Source organism: Podarcis liolepis (assembly GCF_965112155.1).
Source record: "Podarcis liolepis genome assembly, chromosome: 7".
NCBI classification, from domain to species: Eukaryota; Metazoa; Chordata; class Lepidosauria; order Squamata; family Lacertidae; genus Podarcis; species Podarcis liolepis.
Genome location: NC_139561.1, coordinates 38,288,878 through 38,308,290, shown reverse-complemented (window position 1 = coordinate 38,308,290; position 19,413 = coordinate 38,288,878). Strand labels below are relative to the sequence as shown.

The following is a 19,413-nucleotide window of genomic DNA, read 5'->3' as shown; positions in this document are numbered from 1 at the left end:
ATAAAGTTAAGTCATGGCAACTACCGTTTAATAAACTATGAGTTGTGTGTCCCCCCCACCCCCAAATCAAACTATAGCTTTTTCCTCCAAAATCTGGTTTGCTTCATAGCTATTCTTGCCTCATCCTTTCATAGCCTGGCAAGTGTTTGGTGTGGCTAGCAAACCATGGTTAAGGGTGTTGTTTTCATTCACAGCACCAAACTTGGGTTAAAGCAAACCAATGTTTGTGAGCCAACAATAAACCATGGCTTCAGATGATCAAACAAAACATGGCTTAAAAAACCATAGTTCAATACACAGTAAGCTCAGCATTATGTGTAAACCAGGCCTTTGAGTGTCTAAAGTGAGTGAGAAGGCAGTGGCTTGAAAAGTGAAGGTAAGGGTGACTGCCCTGAACTGGGGAAAGCGCACACCTAAGCACGAAGCATGTGTGCACCGTTAAAAAGACTGCAGTAAAGCAAGGGTGTCTGAGGCCTGGATGTCATGGGAAATATGGAGGCCCAGCATGACCTGAAAAATCATTCAGATGAGGCAGAATTTCAGAAGCTGGTTTGTATGTCAGCTAAATCAAAGGCCAAACATTTCCAAATATAACATTCCCATTTTAAAACGAAAGCTTCATGTTCTGAGACGCAGATTCCAGGCTCTCCCTTTCTCCATCACCTTCATGTCTTCCAAACTGTAGGGTAGCGAGGATCCATACAACAGAATCAACTTCTGTTAAAGACTTAGCTAAAGTAGCTGCACCACATGAAAAACAGAGAGGGCCTGTTTTCATGGCAAAATCTTATTTTAATGTAGAACATTTCAGATAAATAAATAATTCTGCAAGTTAAAAAATATCATTTATGTTCAAAACAAGTCTGTAAACGTCATAAAACACATTACAACTTACTTTTCTCTCTTTGATATTCAAACTCTTGATTCCACTTCTGAAATCGTAACTAGTTACTGCAAAGCTGCAGACACTTCATTCCATATACTTGTTATCTAGAGAGCACTTGAGTAGATGAGTCAAAATACACAAACACCCACCTACCCACCCACACACCCACCCCAAGGTGTTTCCACTCTCCGACCTAGCAAAGCTATAACTCAAGTGGTGGCATTCTGTGCCATGCCAACATGGATGGCCTGATCAAAGAGTTTAGCATAGAACAGAAGGGAAGGGTGTGTAAAACAAACATTGGAGTAGTGCTATGAGATGCTGTTTTGTTTGTGCACTTGGACAAAAAGTCTTTCCTTACTTGTCCCTTTTATCTAGTAACTCTGGTATTGATCTCCCTCTCCCTTTAATGTGTCAGAGCACTCAGGTGTTCAGCGACTCTTTTGAAGATGTGGATTAAACAAGGCTATTGATTTGGTGAGCAAGGCGAGGGACAACACACAGTTCATAGGAGTCACCACTGGCTTGCCATTTCACTAAGTATAGTTTACCCAGCTCTTTCAGTTTGCAGGAAGTATCATCCAGAACATAAATGTGCCCTTCCTCTCTGGCAAAGCATGTCAACGCAACAAGAGTGGCCTGGCAGTTCAATACTGAATCCTTGATGAGATTAGGGACAGTGTCTCCTGGTTTTATCAGCAACATTCCCTCTTTTTATATACAAACACCACATGACTCTCATTTAATTAAACAGGCATTTGTTGTTTTTTAAGCTGCCTCATTTATTTAAAGTTTGCTGTTCTGCTGAAACTGAGTTACTAAGGATAGAACCTGCTCTGAGGCTTTAATCTGTTTAGTTCCAAGATATGCAGCACTGTTACTCATAGTGTCCTCCAAAAAATAGCGATAGTTGACCATCATTCCGCAAGAGGCAGTGATGCCACGGGGGCTTGTGTCGGCCATCCAGTTCAAACGCCATAACACTGCACCGTTCTGAAGATGGAAGTTTGCCACAGGGTTAAGGGCATAGCCACGGTGCTTCTCTCCATACAGATACCAGGCACACAGTCTCATAAGCGGCAGCTGTAAAGCTCGGACCAGTCTTTCCGACCTCACCCATTCATTGTTTGCTAAGAGGCGCTTTAGAATTTCAACAGCAGGGTCTCCTGTGATCTCAGATATTTCTTGATATTCAGGATCTGTGAAAGGATCACATCTGCCTGTCTCCTTGGACTGTGAAGAAAGAAGACCTAGGAACCATTTGGTGAATCCCGGAATGGGAGACAGAGTAGAGAAGGCTTTGATCTGAGGAAATTCCACCTGCAGTTTTTCAGTTTATAAAAAAAGCAATTATTATTATTATTATTATTATTATTATTATTATTATCTCAGTAGGATAAGGAGTCTGATAGCAAGAACACATACTATGTTTTCCCAGAAACTGGCCAAATCAATTCTTAGAATCAGCAAAGGAAACAGACCAGATCACCTTCATAAATGAGCAGAATGGGACCTTAAGTCAAGAGCATGCTGGTTATGTGAGTTTAATATCCTTTTAGAACCATTTCAGAACACAGTTTAAAAACATACCTACCGAGGTGGGAAAACATTTAAGATACAAATCCCTCATCTCTCATTTCTGTCTAATGAAATAAATATCCTCTGCCCAACATATCAAGTTCTCAAGATCCCAAGACTGAGGTAGTAAATTAAGCTCCCAGTAGGGTAGTTTCCATACTATAAAGGCTTGATCAGCCATTCTCTATTAGATGCCCCTCCAAGTATATGAGATAAGCAGCCACTTCTCAGGCTCTTGAAAAACTCAGATGATGCCGAACTGCTTGGTGAACAAACATATTTATCTTATCCACAGTTTAAATCTGTTTAGCAACAGGACAGCTACAACAGTACACCCCCAAACACACGATCCTCTGCAGAGAAAGAATGTCTCCTTTCATCAGACTAAGATTAACTGTGGGGAATTCAGAGTAGCAGTCACCCTGGAAAGGAATCTTCCATTTGAGGGAACTGCAGCAATATGCCTCCCTCCCCTCTGTCTATCTCACACAAAATAAGAGCTAAATAAACAAACTCTGAGTTTAACATATACCAAGTGACTGGTAGTTAGAGGTAGGAGTTAAGAGACTTGAAGCCATCTTTTAGAATAAAGAGTCTGGACAAGGAAGTAAGGCATTCTTATTTCCATAACAACAAAGCTTGTAGCTAAAAATTCAGGTCCCCCTAACCTGAACAGAGTATTTATTTGAACAGCATAGTCCACATAGGTGAAATGGGAAAGCTCTGGATCAACTGTACAATTCTATGATTCTATTATTGTAAGAGCACTGTTGGGTCAGACCAGTTCAGCATTTTGCCTCCACAGTGGCTATAGGAAGCCCACAAGCAGGATGTAAGTGCAACAGCACTCTCCTGTATGTAGAACTTGATGTATTTTTAATAGCATTTCTTTTGTTTACAAACAAAAAAGAGTAAACCTCAGCATAATTTATTAAGGCAGAGTCTATTTAGAATGGGGGGAGGGATAAGAAAAGCAATCATGTGCTTCTTTTATTTTAAGAAATAACAAGACAAATTGGCAAAACGACCCAGTTTTTGTAGTATCTCATATCTGATGAATGGCTGAGTTTAGAAGCTTATCTTATGTGGCCAGTTCCTAAAGAAAATAATAAATAGATGCAGTAAAGCATGGCCATTTATGCTGCTGCTAAATTGATGTGCTACTTTCCAGGGTTGCTAGTAGAGATCCGTTAATGTTTATTTCCTTGTCAGAAACCCACACTCCATTAAGAAGTAGAGGCTGGGTTTATTTTGTTGCTGCTTCTGTAGAAGGTTGCAGATTCCTTTCTATTATCAGTGACTCATCTAAAACAACACTGAACTGCATTAACCAAGGCAAGGGGAAAAAGAAAGCAATGCCACCACCTTTATCCTGACTATAACAGATTAAAGTAGTCCTTGCCAACAGCCTCACCAGACAGAATAACTCCTCCTTAAAATAAGCTTGGTTTGTTGGTCCTATCTTGCACATTGCAAAGATTTACCACATATAGTCTTATGACACGCTTACAGCCTAAAATTTATTGCAGCATAAGCTTTCATCCGATAGAACCCACTTTATCAGATGCATTGCAAAGTTTTAAAGCTAATTCCTGCTGATACCTGGGAAAGGAAACAGAAATCAAAATCTGTGGCCTGCTGTCACGCAAAAAAATATTTACTAGAATGACTGCACGCTCCCAATCCTGGGCACTGTTTGTGATCTAGTAGCATGACATGTTAATAGGTGATGTTTGCAGCTACCTTTATGAAGAGTGGCAGCTGAGATGCAGTTTCTGAGGCTACAGTGGCATTTACAGACAGATGTGTCACACTGGGTTAAAGTGAAGGCAAACATGGATAAAGGACTGAATAATTTTTACTGGAGAATGGCCTAGTTTTTTAAAAAGTGCAGCATCTTAGGTAACCCTGTTCCTTTTGCAACTTAGATAGATGCCCATTGTGGTTAACCTGGGGCACATCAAAGGCTGCAGGAAAATGATTAAATATTTCATATTGATCATATATCTAGAGACTGTTTACATGCTGCAAATTAACCACAAAAAGCTGTGTGCAAAGGAACACGTTTCCTTTTTCTGTACTTACTTTCCTCCAGCTTTCTACAAAAGAACTTGACTAGCGAGTTTTCTTTTTTCTAACATTACATTTTCAAAATACTTAGGCTGTGGTTTTGTGTAAAGTGTTAAACTTTCAAGTTACATTGATTATTTTCTGCTGTCAAAGAAAGCTTGGTGTTGGTTTGCTGCCATGTACCCACATATGCAGATATCAAATAAAGGGATGAGCTGCCTTAAGAAACAAGAGTAACTGAAGAAGGCCAAAAGTCCCCACTGCTTGGTAAGACACTTGTCCCTTGCTTAGCTCTTACTGAGCTAAAGTAATATCAGTCTAGTTGCTGATGCTAAGAGCTCTACACAGTTTTACACTACTTTGTCAGAGTCCCTGTCCAAATACAAAAAATAATTTTAGAAAAGTGTTTTGTTGTGATTTGTTTTACACACAATTCTATGTGCACGCATGTCCTTTCAGTGACAGAACTGCCCCAGCTATTCTTGTTTCTCCTCTTAAACTAACCCACAACTACTGAAGTTCACAAACATCTCAGGGTTCAAATGGTTAAATTTCCACCACTCCAGTTCAAACTTCAAAGTATGTCACTTCACATTCCGACACACCCATGATGGCAATAATTTAACATGCTCTTTTTCTTGGGAAATTAAAAGTTACAGAAGCTTGAAATTAAGTGATTTGGAATTAATCAAATAGATGAGAGAAAACAAAGCAAATAATGATATATCTTATTTTCCCTGCATTGTTTATTCCCCAAAGGATATTTCACATCCAGCCATGAGAAATGTATTACAACACATTAGTATCTATGGGAATGAACCCCAGCAAATGGAGCAGTACCAAGTAATTTAGTTTGGTATTTAAATGAGTAGGCTGCACTCTTAAGACAAATTCTGAAGCATCTGCCTTAAACTAAGTTTAAAGCATACAGTGCTCACACAAAAAACCTGTGGACTTTAACCCAAGTGAACAATCCCAAACTCACTAGGAGTGGTAATTTCCAGAAACCTAAGTTAACAGATGAGGTGGAAGTATTATAGTAAGATTTTCACATTCATTAGATATGACATAAATGATTCTTTGTAACAGGACACCTTGGTAGCAAGTTAACAAACGTTACTTTATCATAATATAAAAGGTTTTCCAGGAGATGATCTTCACAATCCTACCAGGTTGGGACTCTTTTAGAATGCCTCATTTCACACACTTGATGAAGGGAAAGTCACACTCTGGCTCTTCCAATATGTGAATTTGACCTAAGCAGTTTCCGAACACAGGAATCTCATTATCAGGAAGTCTAGGACAGCAGGGTGAACACTACACACTGCTAATTTGAGGCATACTTTTAAGTTTCCTTGCGAATTTCCAACAGGGCTCTTTGAAGAGGTGGGCATGGTTTACTCCCAAACAGCCTGGTGGGCCAAACTCTTAAGGTCCAGTGGCTTGTGGTCCTGGCTTGCATTCCAGAGTGTCCCCACCACTACCTTTGGGGAAGGGTGGTCAGTGGTCGAGCACATGATTTGCATGCAAGGTTCAATCCCTGGTATTTTTAGGTGAGGCTGCAAAGGATTTCTTCCTGTAACCTTAGAACATTGCTGCTATTCTATGCAAATAATACTGAGCGAGGTGGATCAATGATTTGCCTCTGCATAACGAAGTTTCCTGTGTTCCTATACACTGCATTTCAAGTACAAGTGCACCAGAAGAAATGAAGATAGCCATACCTCATGTTACATTTGCTTCATGTTACGTTCTTTCAGGTTACGTCCTGCGGTGACCCGGAAATACCACAAAGGGTTTCTTCCGGGTTTCGCCGCTCACGCATGCAGACAAGTGCACAAGCGCCAAATCGCACCGCGCATCTGCGCAGATACAGTGCTTCAGGTTGCGCTCTTTTCATGTTGCGAATGGACCTCCAGAACGGATCCCGTTCGCAACCAGAGGTACCACTGTAAATACAAATTAGATTCTAGTGCTATTACCAAATGGCAATTTTTCACACATACCTGCAGTTCCTTAACAACTCGCTTGATGAGGTACGTCCCCAGCTCCACACCCTGCAAGCCCTGCTGAGTCAAACTGATTGAATAGAAAATTGCAGTGGTGATTTTGTTCAGATCCTCAACTTCTAAGGGCGGAATCTCCTTCACTATGGCCTAGAGAAAAATTAACCATAAGTAGCATTAGTATCTGCAATCACCATCAAAATTCAACAATTTCACATTCTATAACCCACTGAATCCTACATAAGCCAAATTCCTGTGACCCAGAAGACTTGCTTTGCATACTCAGCTGTCATGTTGAGAGTTTAACAAGCAGCTCATGGTGCAGCATTAGGGCTTGATAATAGGAAAACACAAGATGTCAGTGCTCAACTGGGCATGTGCAAGCCCTTCTGTTTGCCTAAAGAAAGTCTCAGGACAGTGACCAAAGTTTGCTTAGGTCTCCTATTTTCATCAACAGAGTGTAATATTGCTGTGAAGTATGAGCAGTAGCCTAATGCCTATCATTTTACAGGGCTAAAATGACAACTATTTAATTCTCTGCTACACTGGCTGAATTTGAACATCACACCAAACCACTGCTTGCACTAACCATAGTTCAGAGCTGCTTGTTTGTTTGTGTTTTGCTACTACTCAGCCCTCTCAACCTTGTGTTCAAGCGGCTTCCAGAAGGCAGAGCAACAGCCTCAACTATGGTTTGTCAATTCAGACTTCATACACTGTTCTGAAACCCAACAGGACAAAGAGAAGTATATAAAATGCTTTAACAAATAAACCTTAATTCAAATCAGTTTGCAAATCTACATTAAGCTTGCTTTTGTAATTCTGGTTCAGACGATCTGGACACCACATGTAACTATGAATATTCCTTCATTCTAGTTATTATCTCTATGGACAGTTCCAAGAAACTTCACATGAAAATCTTACTTCTAAAGATAGCATGCATAAAAGCACTTGCTACTCTGTTTGACGACTTTCAAAAATATTGGTAAACAAAGGAATAAGAGACATCTAAGAAGACAGGCTAATCACTTCCTTAATCATCAATAGAGAGCAACAACTCACTCTAGGCTACTAAGCATGGAAGCTGCGTGATTATTATTAATTATATATTTTTCTTCTTCTTGACCACAAATGATTAACAGAGGTTAAAATAGACAAATGAGCTACTTAACATGCTCACAAAAGCATGTTGAAATGTTATATTAAGACATTTGTTTCAATCACAAGTTTTCACTTAGAAAATACTGCTTGATTATGTTTAGGTACTTTATTTCCAAGAATCTGCTTGGAAGTGTTCCATAGTCACATGCTCAAGGCCTGATGATTAATGCGCAGCAAAAATTTTCACAAATTAAGTCAAGCAACTATACCTGGATGCTGCTAGATATCTCGTCTGTAAGTGCAACATGCAGAACAACCAACGGCTCGCCAGGTATTGCACAGTGGGCAAAGTAATAGCACCTTCTGTAAGATCCAACACGGCGTTTCATGTCCATCCAGTTTCTAACAGGATGTACAGCTTCACTACTGGGGAAAAAATAACAATTACATTTTAACACAGAGAAGACACTCACAAAGGTCTGCTCTCTCCCCTAGATTTATTTTGCCATGCAACCTTGAATCTGCATGTGTACATGACTTCCTGAACTTTTAAAAAAGAAGACACCAGCAATTCTTGGCACTTACTCGCTAATCTTTTGAAGAATCTCACAAGGCGACTGCCATGTAACTCGCTCTAAATTTAGGAATCCTGTGGAAAACCATTCTGACAGCATGTTCTTTAACACTCCATTCATTTCCTAAAAATAAGAGGGGGGAAACCATTTCATCAGTAGAACCATTTCAGCAGTAGAAGCAGCATAACAACATTGTTTCATGACAACCAAGAGGATTGCTTACAGCACTAAACTATTGGCATCTATTCAAAATGAAACCCCCACTGAGTTCAATGAGATTTGCTCCCAGGTAAATGCCTACAGGACTAGAGTCTTAGTCTTCCATTATATTTAATATAAATTATAATGACTAGTCTTCACTCAAATAAGTATTATTTCATTATTATGTTGAAGCATTTCTATGCAGAAAAGAGATCAGTAAAGTCACACGTCAATAGTTTTAAAATCCAACAACAATAACCAACAGATTTTTAAAGTAACAGATTAAAGGGGGCCAAAGCTCAAGATTTAAGAACAGAGAGGTCTTTGCCTGGTGCCTGAAATTGTGGGTGCCATGCAAGCTTTGCTGGAAGCTGGGGGGGGGGGTCCATAAATTGAGTGTTATAATTGAGCAGGTCCTTTCTCTGGTCACTGCCCACCTCACCTCAGATGACAGGAACACTGCTTGCATGTTTTGGCAATCACTTTTTTTCAACTGAATTAAATTGAATGGTCTTTCACAGCCTACAATATATATACTTCCTGGAGAATTCTGGCAGAAGGACATGATAGAAGAAATATAGTTAAATGTTTTGCAATCACCAGCTTATGTGTTAACTTTAGATAACAGCCTTTCCAAAAACAGAAAAAGGAGGCAAGGAGTTATATTTTTTAAAAAAAATAATAATATTTATTTATGTATAAATAAAGCAAGGAGCTATGTTTGATCCCTGCAGTAGTATTTCTCAAGTGCAGCTTAGGTAACCTGTCTGCTAGCCCATCCTAGCCAATGGCCAATAATGAGCTCTGCTGTACCATTTAAGGCCAATGCATTTAGGATCAGGCAAAACTATGCCTCCTACTGCCACACATTTGTGGACTAGGAGGTTGGTGGAAAGGAGATGAAGATACCCTGCAGCTGTGGCCCTGTTCACACTGATGAAATCATGTCAAATCGTGAAGGACCTTGGCAGACATCCTAGCAAGTCCTCTGGCATAGTAAGATGTTTTTCAACTGGTGTGCAGAATGTAAACTGAATAAAACATTTAAAAACCCATACAAAAGTGTCTGCTTATAGAAATAAAGGCACCCACCAATGAACAGTGTAGTAAGTGACAGCTGCCACAAGTTATCACCCCTTGCAATGTCAGCTGGAACATCATTGCTCCAAAGGGACTTCAGCTGCTGAGGGTGTAGCATCAAGGCAACTCAACCTCTTGGGAAGCATAGTAAAAAAAGCTCTCCTGCCTGTCTTTGTACTTGAATTTGCTGCAATTTATGGCTAGACTCAGAATGACCTTGGGAGCATTTTCTAGTGCAGTCAGTTACTGGCTTTCCAAAGAATCCCCTAGAGTTTCATTCCCAACACTGCATTGTTGTATGAAGTATATGCTTAAAAACAAGCTTACTGGGGTGGGGGAACAGACTAAGTAATTTTAAAATAAACACAAAATAGTGGAGATTGACCCGAGGCTTGTAATGAATAGAGAACAGCTAACAATCCTTCTTGAAATATTTTACAGCTAGCAATTCCTTCTTTTTTGAATGGTAATATTGCTATAATACAGAGAAAATGTTTAACATTCTCTGAAACCATGTATGAGGGTGTATTTGTTAAGTGTCTGCAAATTGTTGAAGGGGGTATTCCATAAAAATACTGTTTAGATTACTCTGCCACAGACCTCAGTTTAAGCAAATAAATATAGTGGGACATGTTACAGAAAATAACAATTCAACCAGCAGGAGACATTAGGGTGATGAGGTAGTTTGCCGCTACAAAATACTCAGGACATCCTCACCTACCTGATGATTTATTGAAAAATGCACTGCACAGTTTCATGAACTGAGATCTCAGAACAATCTCAGCAAAGCACAGACATCTGCCATAATGCTCTTACAAGAATAAAAAATGAAGTACTTAAAGGAATACATCAGAGAGTTTTCACTTGACCAAGGTAATTACTTCCAAAACCCCAAAATGAAAGCTTTTCTATCAAAAACAACAGATTATCCTTTTATACACTATATTCGCTACTGGATTAGTATACTAGCTCTGAGTAGTATACACCATAGACATACTTCATTCTACAGTAATCCATCAATGGCATTAAGTTAAATTAATTATTGTCTCCCGAAAGACACCAGAGCAGCAAAAGTCAATCTTATATCCTGGCTCTAAACGCTTCATTCACAGATACACACATTTTGTTTAAACTTAAATTAACTACTCTGTTCCACATTAAGACAGATACAGTGGTACCTCGGGTTAAGAAGTTAATTCGTTCTGGAGGTCCGTTCTTAATCTGAAACTGTTCTTAACCTGAGGTACCACTTTAACTAATGGGGCCTCCCGTTGCCGCTGTGCTGCCGCCGTGCAATTTCTGTTCTCATTCTGAAGCAAAGTTCTTAACCTGAGGTACTACTTCCGGGTTAGTGGAGTCTGTAACCTGAAGCATTTGTAACCAGGGGTGCCACTGTACTTCCTTTAATTATGTCTGTTAACTCTCTCTCTTCAGAATTGGCAATATCAAGTTTGGTGCTTTCCTTTTTGTATGCAAATTATGTTCTGAGTGTCATAAATATCGCATAAATTTAACGTCACAGTCCCAATGGTGGTGCCTTCAGAATCCTATCAGAGCATCCACCAAGCTTTTTAATTACATTCAGGCCAAATTACAAATTATAATGGCGACAGTCAAATTTCTGCTTCATTTCCCTCCCCCTCCCCCAAATTGTTTGCTTTGCCCTCCTACCATTCTGATTGGCCAGAAGACTTGAAAGAGAGGAGAGATAATAGTTATATCTGTTGGGGGTAGTCAGTTAGAACTGTTCTTTCTCCTAATTGGATGCCATCAGCAAAGAAAACAGTTCCAATCGGAAGCTACCAGAAACAGGACACGTTGATGCCAAAGAGAAGAAGTACAATGTAGCAGCTGTGCCTCAGTGCAAGGCAGATAGCTAATGGGAGAAAGGAAGAGCATCTAGGAGCAAAAGAGTTCATGTATGCATCGCTGACTGTGGAGAAAGAAACAGATGAGAAAGGATAAGTTGGTTGGCAAAGGGAGAATTTGCTTTTTGTAAAACAGCTGTTTTGTCTGGGAAAGGGAGAGAAAGAAATGCATTCTGTGAGATGGGTGTATTGCATGGGAGAGAGAAGCCACATCAGTCACTTTGTGAGGGAGCCCGCTATGCTCTCTCAAAATTCCAAATGTGCCCACAAGCTCAAAAGGCCTGTGGATTCCTATTCTAATCCAACAGAAGTGTTCTCTTTGCCTTGCAATGGAAAAGTCAAGGCAACAATCCCCAAAATATTCCACAGAAAGCAAAAAGCTTCAGCAGCATGTCTGCTGTAGACAAAACAAACTCATTATGATCAGGAAGAACCTGTTACAGTTCTGAGTCTACTAACTCCAAATCAGTCAGAGCAACTGAAAACCTAATGCCTCCAGAATTAACATTCTTGTCCTTCGCAAGAAGTCTAGCTCAGATGGCAAGATATGAATCTAGATAGAATTTCTACAGCATCACATATGAGGCAGAAAATTATTGTTCTTTCCAAAAACCTAAGAAACATATTTAATGAGTATGGTCAATGTATTTCTTACATAAGCTCATTATTGGGGAAGAAAGTATGAAATATTTTTTGCTTTATGCTGCTTCTACTTCCTAATACACAATTTAATATTTTCCGGGTTACCTAATCCTGGAGCAACGCAAGTGATTCTTGCGCAGTCATATGCAGACAGCCTTCTGCATATGAGGATCATGTTTCTAATGTGCGACAATATAATATCATTTGCCAACTCCTAAAACCAAGCACAAAGAAGCTTCATTAGAACAAAAGGGTAGCCCTCCTTCCCAATTTAGGTTGGGGATGATGGGGTAATGGAGAAACAATCAGTTGTGAACCATTGACTTAATGCATAAAAATTAAAGCAGTTCTTCTAACTTCCATTGAGAAAAACTCAGAATATTGTAATGCAGGTTGTCATTAATTTGAGTTACTCAGAGTTAACTACCTTTTCTCTAAATTAACGTTTGAAGACTACTAGTGAAGCTGCAGTTGTGGATCTGGATGTTCCTGTGGTAAAGGGAGATAATAGCAGCAGAACTGAGAGTACATGCAAACTTCTATATTTGGTGCAGGGCTGCTTGCTTCTGTTATATTTCTGTATTTTGGATCTACTAGTGGCAATATGGTCTCCATATGTTTTGTGCTGCTTTAAAATGTTGGTTTTTATTGTAGTTTCTGTGTTTGTTTCTGGTGTTTTTATTATGTAAACCACTTTGCAATTTCTTTGAAACATCGAGCAGTATATAAATCACCTAAATAAATAAATAAATGTCAGCTTCTATAATGGATATGTAACAGCACACAAGGGTTGCCATGATGCACGTAAACCTAAATGAGCAATTTATAAAATCAGAATTTCAAGCTGTTAGCTCCTTGCAAAGGGCACTTTGAAAGTTATTGTCCTCATTGAAATATATATAACAGCAAAATCTCCTCTTGACTGTTTGCCTTATTTAAATATTGAGCTAGAATTTCTACAATCCCTGTTTCACTTGCAAAGGTCTGACTGCTTTGTCAGATACTGGTGTCAAGACCATTTTTAGAAACAATATTATTGCACTGTTCACATGGTTTACTATTGTTTTGACTACGGAGATGTGTAAAACTTTATAGGCGATGAGACTTAAAGAGGAGCTCTGGGGCACATCATGCCTTGAAAGAAAAGCAAAATCTCCTTGGCGCTTAAAAATAGATGGTCTTCCATGCTACCAAAGGACATTTTTTATACTCTCAGGGAAATTCTTTTTACCGTAAAATGTATAGTTGAACTTTTGCTGGTAGATATGCCTGAATAGAAGTGCTGTACCTAGGTCACAAGAATCTATCATCTTCCACAAATTCAGCAGGAAGACATTTACTGTTTCTTAGCAACTAGTCACTAAGGAGTAGAGTCATTTTCTCTGGGCCATTGCTCTTGATCCTGGTGACTGTTTAACCTTAGAATACTATCCTTGAATACAAATCTATCCATATTTTGAGGGATGTGCATTCTCTCTCGATATAAACTCCACTATTCATTGTTCACATAATGCAACATTCAACATTTCTACTTATATGCTCCGAGCTATAGGAACAGGCTACAGTTCTACTGCTGCCGACGACAATTTGTTCATCATGAGTAGTAGGGCTCCAATGACCTCAGCCTCGGTCACACTAGCAAGACCAGCAAGATGAGGACTACAAATCATGTCTAAAAACATATAATTCAGTCAGATTCCAACAGCACTTGTATCTTGATGACCAAACAATCTTATTTATGACTGCAATATACTCAGTCATGCATTGGATAGAAGTAGTGCCATTAAGGGAGAGAATAAATAAATGCTGTGAACGTGTGGAAACTATTGCTGGTGATGGCCTCATCCTACAAGATGCTGTAGCAGCTCCTGGGATTATGTATGAAAATTCCAGAACTCACAATAGGCCACCTCAGCAGTCACTGACTCTACTACACCAGTATTTGTTGCCCTGCCCTGGCTGCAGCATACTAATGCAGCACAAGAGGACTCACTGGATCAGTGCGTGGACATGTAAGAAGCTCAACAAGATATGTTAAAACGCCATTTGATGGCTCAAAAGCAGGATCTTCAACAAGGATTAACTGTTCTCCTGACACATGTGGCAGAACTGCTACTCTACAGGAAGCTATTTAGACTGAAGTTACTAAAGCAGGTTTATAGGATAAGGCTTCTGGAGCTTCCAATTTGTAGTGCTGAATTAACCAGATATAAAACCCCATATAACTATAGCACAGTGTGTCATTTTAAAATGACGTTTTGGGAACATTCTGTTTGCTCCTGCTAAACTGTATCTATGTGGATGGGGGGGAAATTTTAACCGCTGATGCTGCCATCTTTTAGAAAGGCTACTAGTTAGCTGAGAGGAGCTCCAGCCAAAAAATATAGGTCCAGGAAAAGGGTACCAATTTCTGGGCAGAAGCAGCAAGCTTTTAGAAAGCAGCAGCATCTGTACAATAATGCAGTGTTTCCCAACCACTGTTCCGCGGCACACTAGTGTGCCGCGAGATGTTGCCTGGTGTGCCGCGGGAAAAATTCGAAAGATTTCTTCTTCTTTTTTTAAGTCAAATTTTCGATTGGGGCGCCGTCACTAGATGACCTCTGGGGTTCCCTCCCTCCCTCCCGCTCTGCGCCTCCCTCCTCCTCCGCCCTTCCTGGCTCTCGGCCAAGGCTTGGCAGCTGCCACTCACTCACTCACTCACCCACCCGTCCCTCCATCCCTGCACCCGGCCTCTCCCCCTCCGTCCCCGGCGCGGGGGCTGCCGGGATCCGTAGTCCCCTCGCCCTTGGGCTCCGCGCCTGCGCGGGGTGCGCAAACTACGTTTCCCAGCGTGGCCTGGCGGGCCGGGCGTTTTGTTTGAAGCGCTCTTCTCCCGGCCATGGAATGAGCGCAGCGGCGGCGGCCGGGCGGGCAGGGGCTCTTCCGCGCAGACCCCGCGCAGCCTGCCTGCGCCCCTGCAGAGATCGGGCGGCAGGATGGAGCCCGGGGATCCCCGCGGAGGCGGAGCGGCGGAGGCGGAGGCTGCCCCCCAGGTAGGGCTGCGTCGGGGGGGGGTTTATTTTTGCAATGCTGCATCCGCGCCGGAGGGGACGCATCGGACCGCAGGGAGACCCCTTGGCGGGCGTGCAAGGCAATGCATGCGTGCAGGCGTTGCATGGAGTGCAGTGCAATGCAATGGCAACGCGGCACACTGCATGCATGCATGCAACTTCCACCGGCGCTCCGGACTTGGCAGGTGAGGGGGGTCCCCAATGGGCGGCAGAGAGAGCCGGGAGGGCGAAGGGGAGCCGGGGGGGGAGCAGCACTGCTCCCCGAGCCGAGCCCGGGGGGAAACTTCGGCGTCGTTGCGCCGGGTGTTGGAAGCGGAGGCTGGCGGGGGCCCCTCACCTGCACAACCTGGTCGCCTCTCATATATTTCGTGCATTGCATTCATCGCCCGCTTTCTCCTCCAAGGAGCTCCCGGGGGCGCGCGTGGTTCTCCCCGTGTTATCCTCGCAACTACAGCCCTGCGAGGTGGGTCAGGCGAGTGGCCCAAGGGAGCACCCAGGGATTGTCCTGGCCAGGTGGGGTGATTTGAACCCTGCTCTCTGCCTGGTCTTCGTCCTCATTTAGCCCCCACATGTGCATGACTGTGCATGACTGAGGTTTTCCCCCCTCGTCTTGGCTATGGTGTGAGTCTGTGCTGTTAATTAATGGGGTTCTGCCTTCGGAGAAGATGAGCCAGCCCTCAAGGAGGTGATTATGTAATTTGCTAGCAATTCATGTCCCTCCCGGCGTGACGCTGCGCGCTGACGTCACGGGGCTGTAATGGTGGTGTGCCTCGAGATTTTTTTCATGAAACAAGTGTGCCTTTGCCCAAAAAAGGTTGGGAAACACTGCAATAATGGAACTAAACAGTAGTGTTATTCAATGTCTCTGTCCAGGGGGCTGGGGATCAGCATTTGCTGCCAGCCTACCACTGCCAAAGTACACTGCTGGAACAAACTCATGAAGAAGGATGAAGGACTTGCGTTCTAACCATTATTCCTACACTCTGAACTAGATATGTAATACTTGTAAATATAAACAGCTTGTTTCTTACAAGTATGAGCTGTACAATATGCAGCAGAATCTTAAAAAATATAGACACTGGTCCAGGTGTATGAAGTGGCATGTATAAAAAGTATTATGAAAACATTTTTTCTCAACAGACTCTCTGGTCAAACTTCTTAAAATCTAGAGTATATGTCATGTATCTTGCCTAACATCAAGACTAGTGCAGAAATAGTTGGATTGCACCTCTTGCGTTTCATTCAGCATTCGTTGCCAAGGCCAAGCATATTATTAGCACATCATGTGCTGATCTGAAGCAGCTGAAAACAGAACCCTGGCACTGACACACAAACTGTGCCCTAGTAAGCATGTTTGCCAGTGCTGTATATGAGTATCAGACATTGTACACACATAACTGTGTGACCATTCCACACACTCCCTCCCACGTATTGCATGAATGAACCTGCCCCCATTTACCCCATCTCACCCTGGTCTAACATCCCATACATATAAGGAACAAATATGTGTCAAGTTTTCACCCTCCTGAATTTTTAAAAAACTTTTCCCTATATGTTGGGAAGGGAACTTCTGTGGCAGGGAGCCTGCTGTACTCATGTAGTCTCCCCACAAGGTTTAGAACCCTGATCTTCGGTGCAGGAGTAGGCATTGAGGTAGGACTGAAGAGTTTGGGAAGTGCGAAATAGAACATAGTTTATATTTTGTGGTAGGATAAGTTGTAGTAATAGTCCTCTTCAGGTGCTGAAACCTTATGGGATGAAGGGGACAGTGGGGATGAGCCTTTTGACCCTGATGCTGGCTTCATCAACTTTAACATTTTGGGAAGGGAACTTCTGTCACAGGGAGCCTTCTCTTCACTACCAGCATTTATCTGCATCTATAGAATGCCCCATCAGATCTAGTTAAAAGCAACAACACCCAAGCAGAATAAAATGCAATCACATCACGGATTCTAAACTTCACTCAAATGGAGAGCAAAGACTCCCAGGGCAATGAAGTAAAGAGTGGGTCAGATCAAACTGGTAGGCTTCATGACATTTCCAAAGCTTGTCAGGCTGTTCACTCTTCCTGCAGGCCTCACTTCCATACTTTTAACAGCAGCCTGCCACAAAAGCAAACCAGGCAATGTTCTTGGCATGAAGTTCCAGGAAGGTCATCACCTGCTTAATTTCAGTGTATCAGATTGCAGCAGCACAGAAATAGAGCTATAAAAAACTGGGGAATGTGCAATCTAGAAAGATATGCAGATTTGGACTACACTGAGTCTTCAGTCAGAGGAAAAACTGACTGGAGATGTAAGCTGTCAAGAACGCCTCCCTTTCCACCATTGATTCCTTCACCTCCTACCTCAAAGTTATGCTGTTCAACTGAATACTGTTTTTACCTCTACAGCACTAAAATTTGGGGTTGCCCAAAAAGACTGACTTAAAGTAGCACAGATGAGACAGAGTCCTTCACACAATTTATCATTAACTTATGGCTTTGACACAAGATTATGTTGATGGCTTCTGGTTGAGATGACTTTTAAAAATTAAGACAGCCTTATCAACCTCACAGGGCTGTTGTATACATTCGCCATCCCAATAACTTAAAGTTCTTTGGCTTATAATAAACAAGTTTATGAAGCAATTTAAATAAAAATAAGACACATATTCAAAAATAATACAACCCCCAAAGTTAAAACACTGAAGAATTATGGGTGCAAGAATATAAAACAGTGATATATGCCATTTAAATAATAATAATTACGATAAACGTCAATGAATTTCTGCCTGCAAGGCTGTTTTTAAGGAGAAGAGTTGGAGCTGCGGGGAATGTTTACCTTTCCCATTACCGTACATGCAAACAAACCTCACTTCAGACCACATATTACTGATATATGTGTGTTACTGTTGTTTTAAATAAAAATAGCTTTAACTTAATCTGTTTAAATTAAATACTGGGAGGAGCCTTGGGTCTTGCACTGGGAGAAAAGCGGGATGTAAATAAAGCAATTAATGAATACATTGTAAGCCGCTTACGAGATTTGTAACAGTTGTTTAGTCGTTTAGTCGTGTCCGACTCTTCGGGACCCCATGGACCAGAGCACGCCAGGCACTCCTGTCTTCCAGTAACAGTAGGCGGTACGAAATATGGGCTGCAACCAACTAAGCCTTATTCAAGAGTAGACACACCGAAATTAATAGACAGGGCGAACTTGCGTCCCTGCGTTTTCCACGGGTCTCCTCTGAGTTACACACACATATCTGAAGGAAAGAAAAGAAAAACCCTCCCGGTGCTCACCCTGACATGCGGCCCTTCGGCCTCCCTGGCCGCCAGGGCTTCGAGCAGGTCCCTGCGGAGCTCCACCAGGAAGCGGAGGCCGCCCTCCTGCCTGCCGAGGTGCTGGAAGAGGCCCCGGTAGCGCGGCGTGAGGTAGTGGCGGAGCCGGTCCTCGGCCTGCAGGAGGGCGCCGGGTTCGTGCTCCCCCTTCTCCCCAGCTGCCTCCTGTTGCTGCTGCTGCAGCAGCCGGGCCACCTTCCCGCTCACTTCGGCCACCCGGCCGTGCTCGACGCCGAAGTCGCGGGCCAGGCGGCTCAGCAGCTCGGCCCTCGGCCTGCCGCTCTCCAGGGCCCGGTAGTAGCGCATGAACTCCGCGCCGCGCTGCTCCAGGGCGGCCCCGGCTGGCGCCGCCACTTTCTCCCGGGTCTCGTAAGGCGGCAGCGGCGGGACGGCGCGGCTCAGAGCTTCCTCCATGGCCGTCGGGCCTGGGAAGGCTGCGGTTGCCATGGCGACGGCGCTAGGCCGCGGCCTGCCGGAAGAGCGGAGAACGAGGTGGCGGAACAGCTGGTGCTGCGCCGATGCCACGCACGGCCCCGCGCGGCGCATTATAAAGCCCAGCGAACCTTTTCCCTCGTTTGTCGGAATCCCAAATTCGGTATACACTCGGGCAAGTCAATGGGGCGGGAGGCCTTCCTTTTAGCACTCTCAGGAGGCGGAAGGAAAACAAAGAAGCGGATTGGACCACTGCGGTCGCCATGTCTTGTCGCGGCCAATAGCAACAGACTAGGGGCGGAGGAAACATGTAAGCCGTCCTGAGTGTGGCGGAACTTACCAGGAGGTCTCTGCCATGTTCAGAGTGGCAAAGGTGGAGCGGGGGTGTGGAACCGCCTAATTCTATCCCTAGCTCTCAACTCCAAAGGGGATATAGACCTAGAAAAATCAAGACTATATTCTGAAAGTACAAAAGAGGCTTTCCCAGTTTCGTTCCTCCCTCGGAAATTTGGAAAGCAGATCCTATATTCCGAAACTACAAAACAGACTTTCCCAATCAAGGGCCTTCCTAGGAAATTTGGACACCAGCTCCCATCAGGCCC

The 19,413-nt window shown here is 42.8% G+C and overlaps 1 protein-coding gene across 1 annotated transcript; it reads right to left on the bottom strand.

Annotated features, from left to right (window-relative positions):
• Positions 1–771: 771 nt before the first annotated feature.
• MLYCD (malonyl-CoA decarboxylase) lies at positions 772–19,091 on the bottom strand. Its single transcript, XM_083513704.1, has 5 exons — positions 18,341–19,091; positions 8,227–8,339; positions 7,911–8,067; positions 6,541–6,690; positions 772–2,206 (listed from the first exon to the last, which is right to left on the bottom strand). Exons 1-5 carry the CDS (start codon positions 18,923–18,925, stop codon positions 1,673–1,675), a joined length of 1,539 nt encoding a protein of 512 aa, XP_083369830.1. The 5' UTR covers positions 18,926–19,091; the 3' UTR covers positions 772–1,672.
• Between the last annotated feature and the right edge of the window lie 322 nt (positions 19,092–19,413).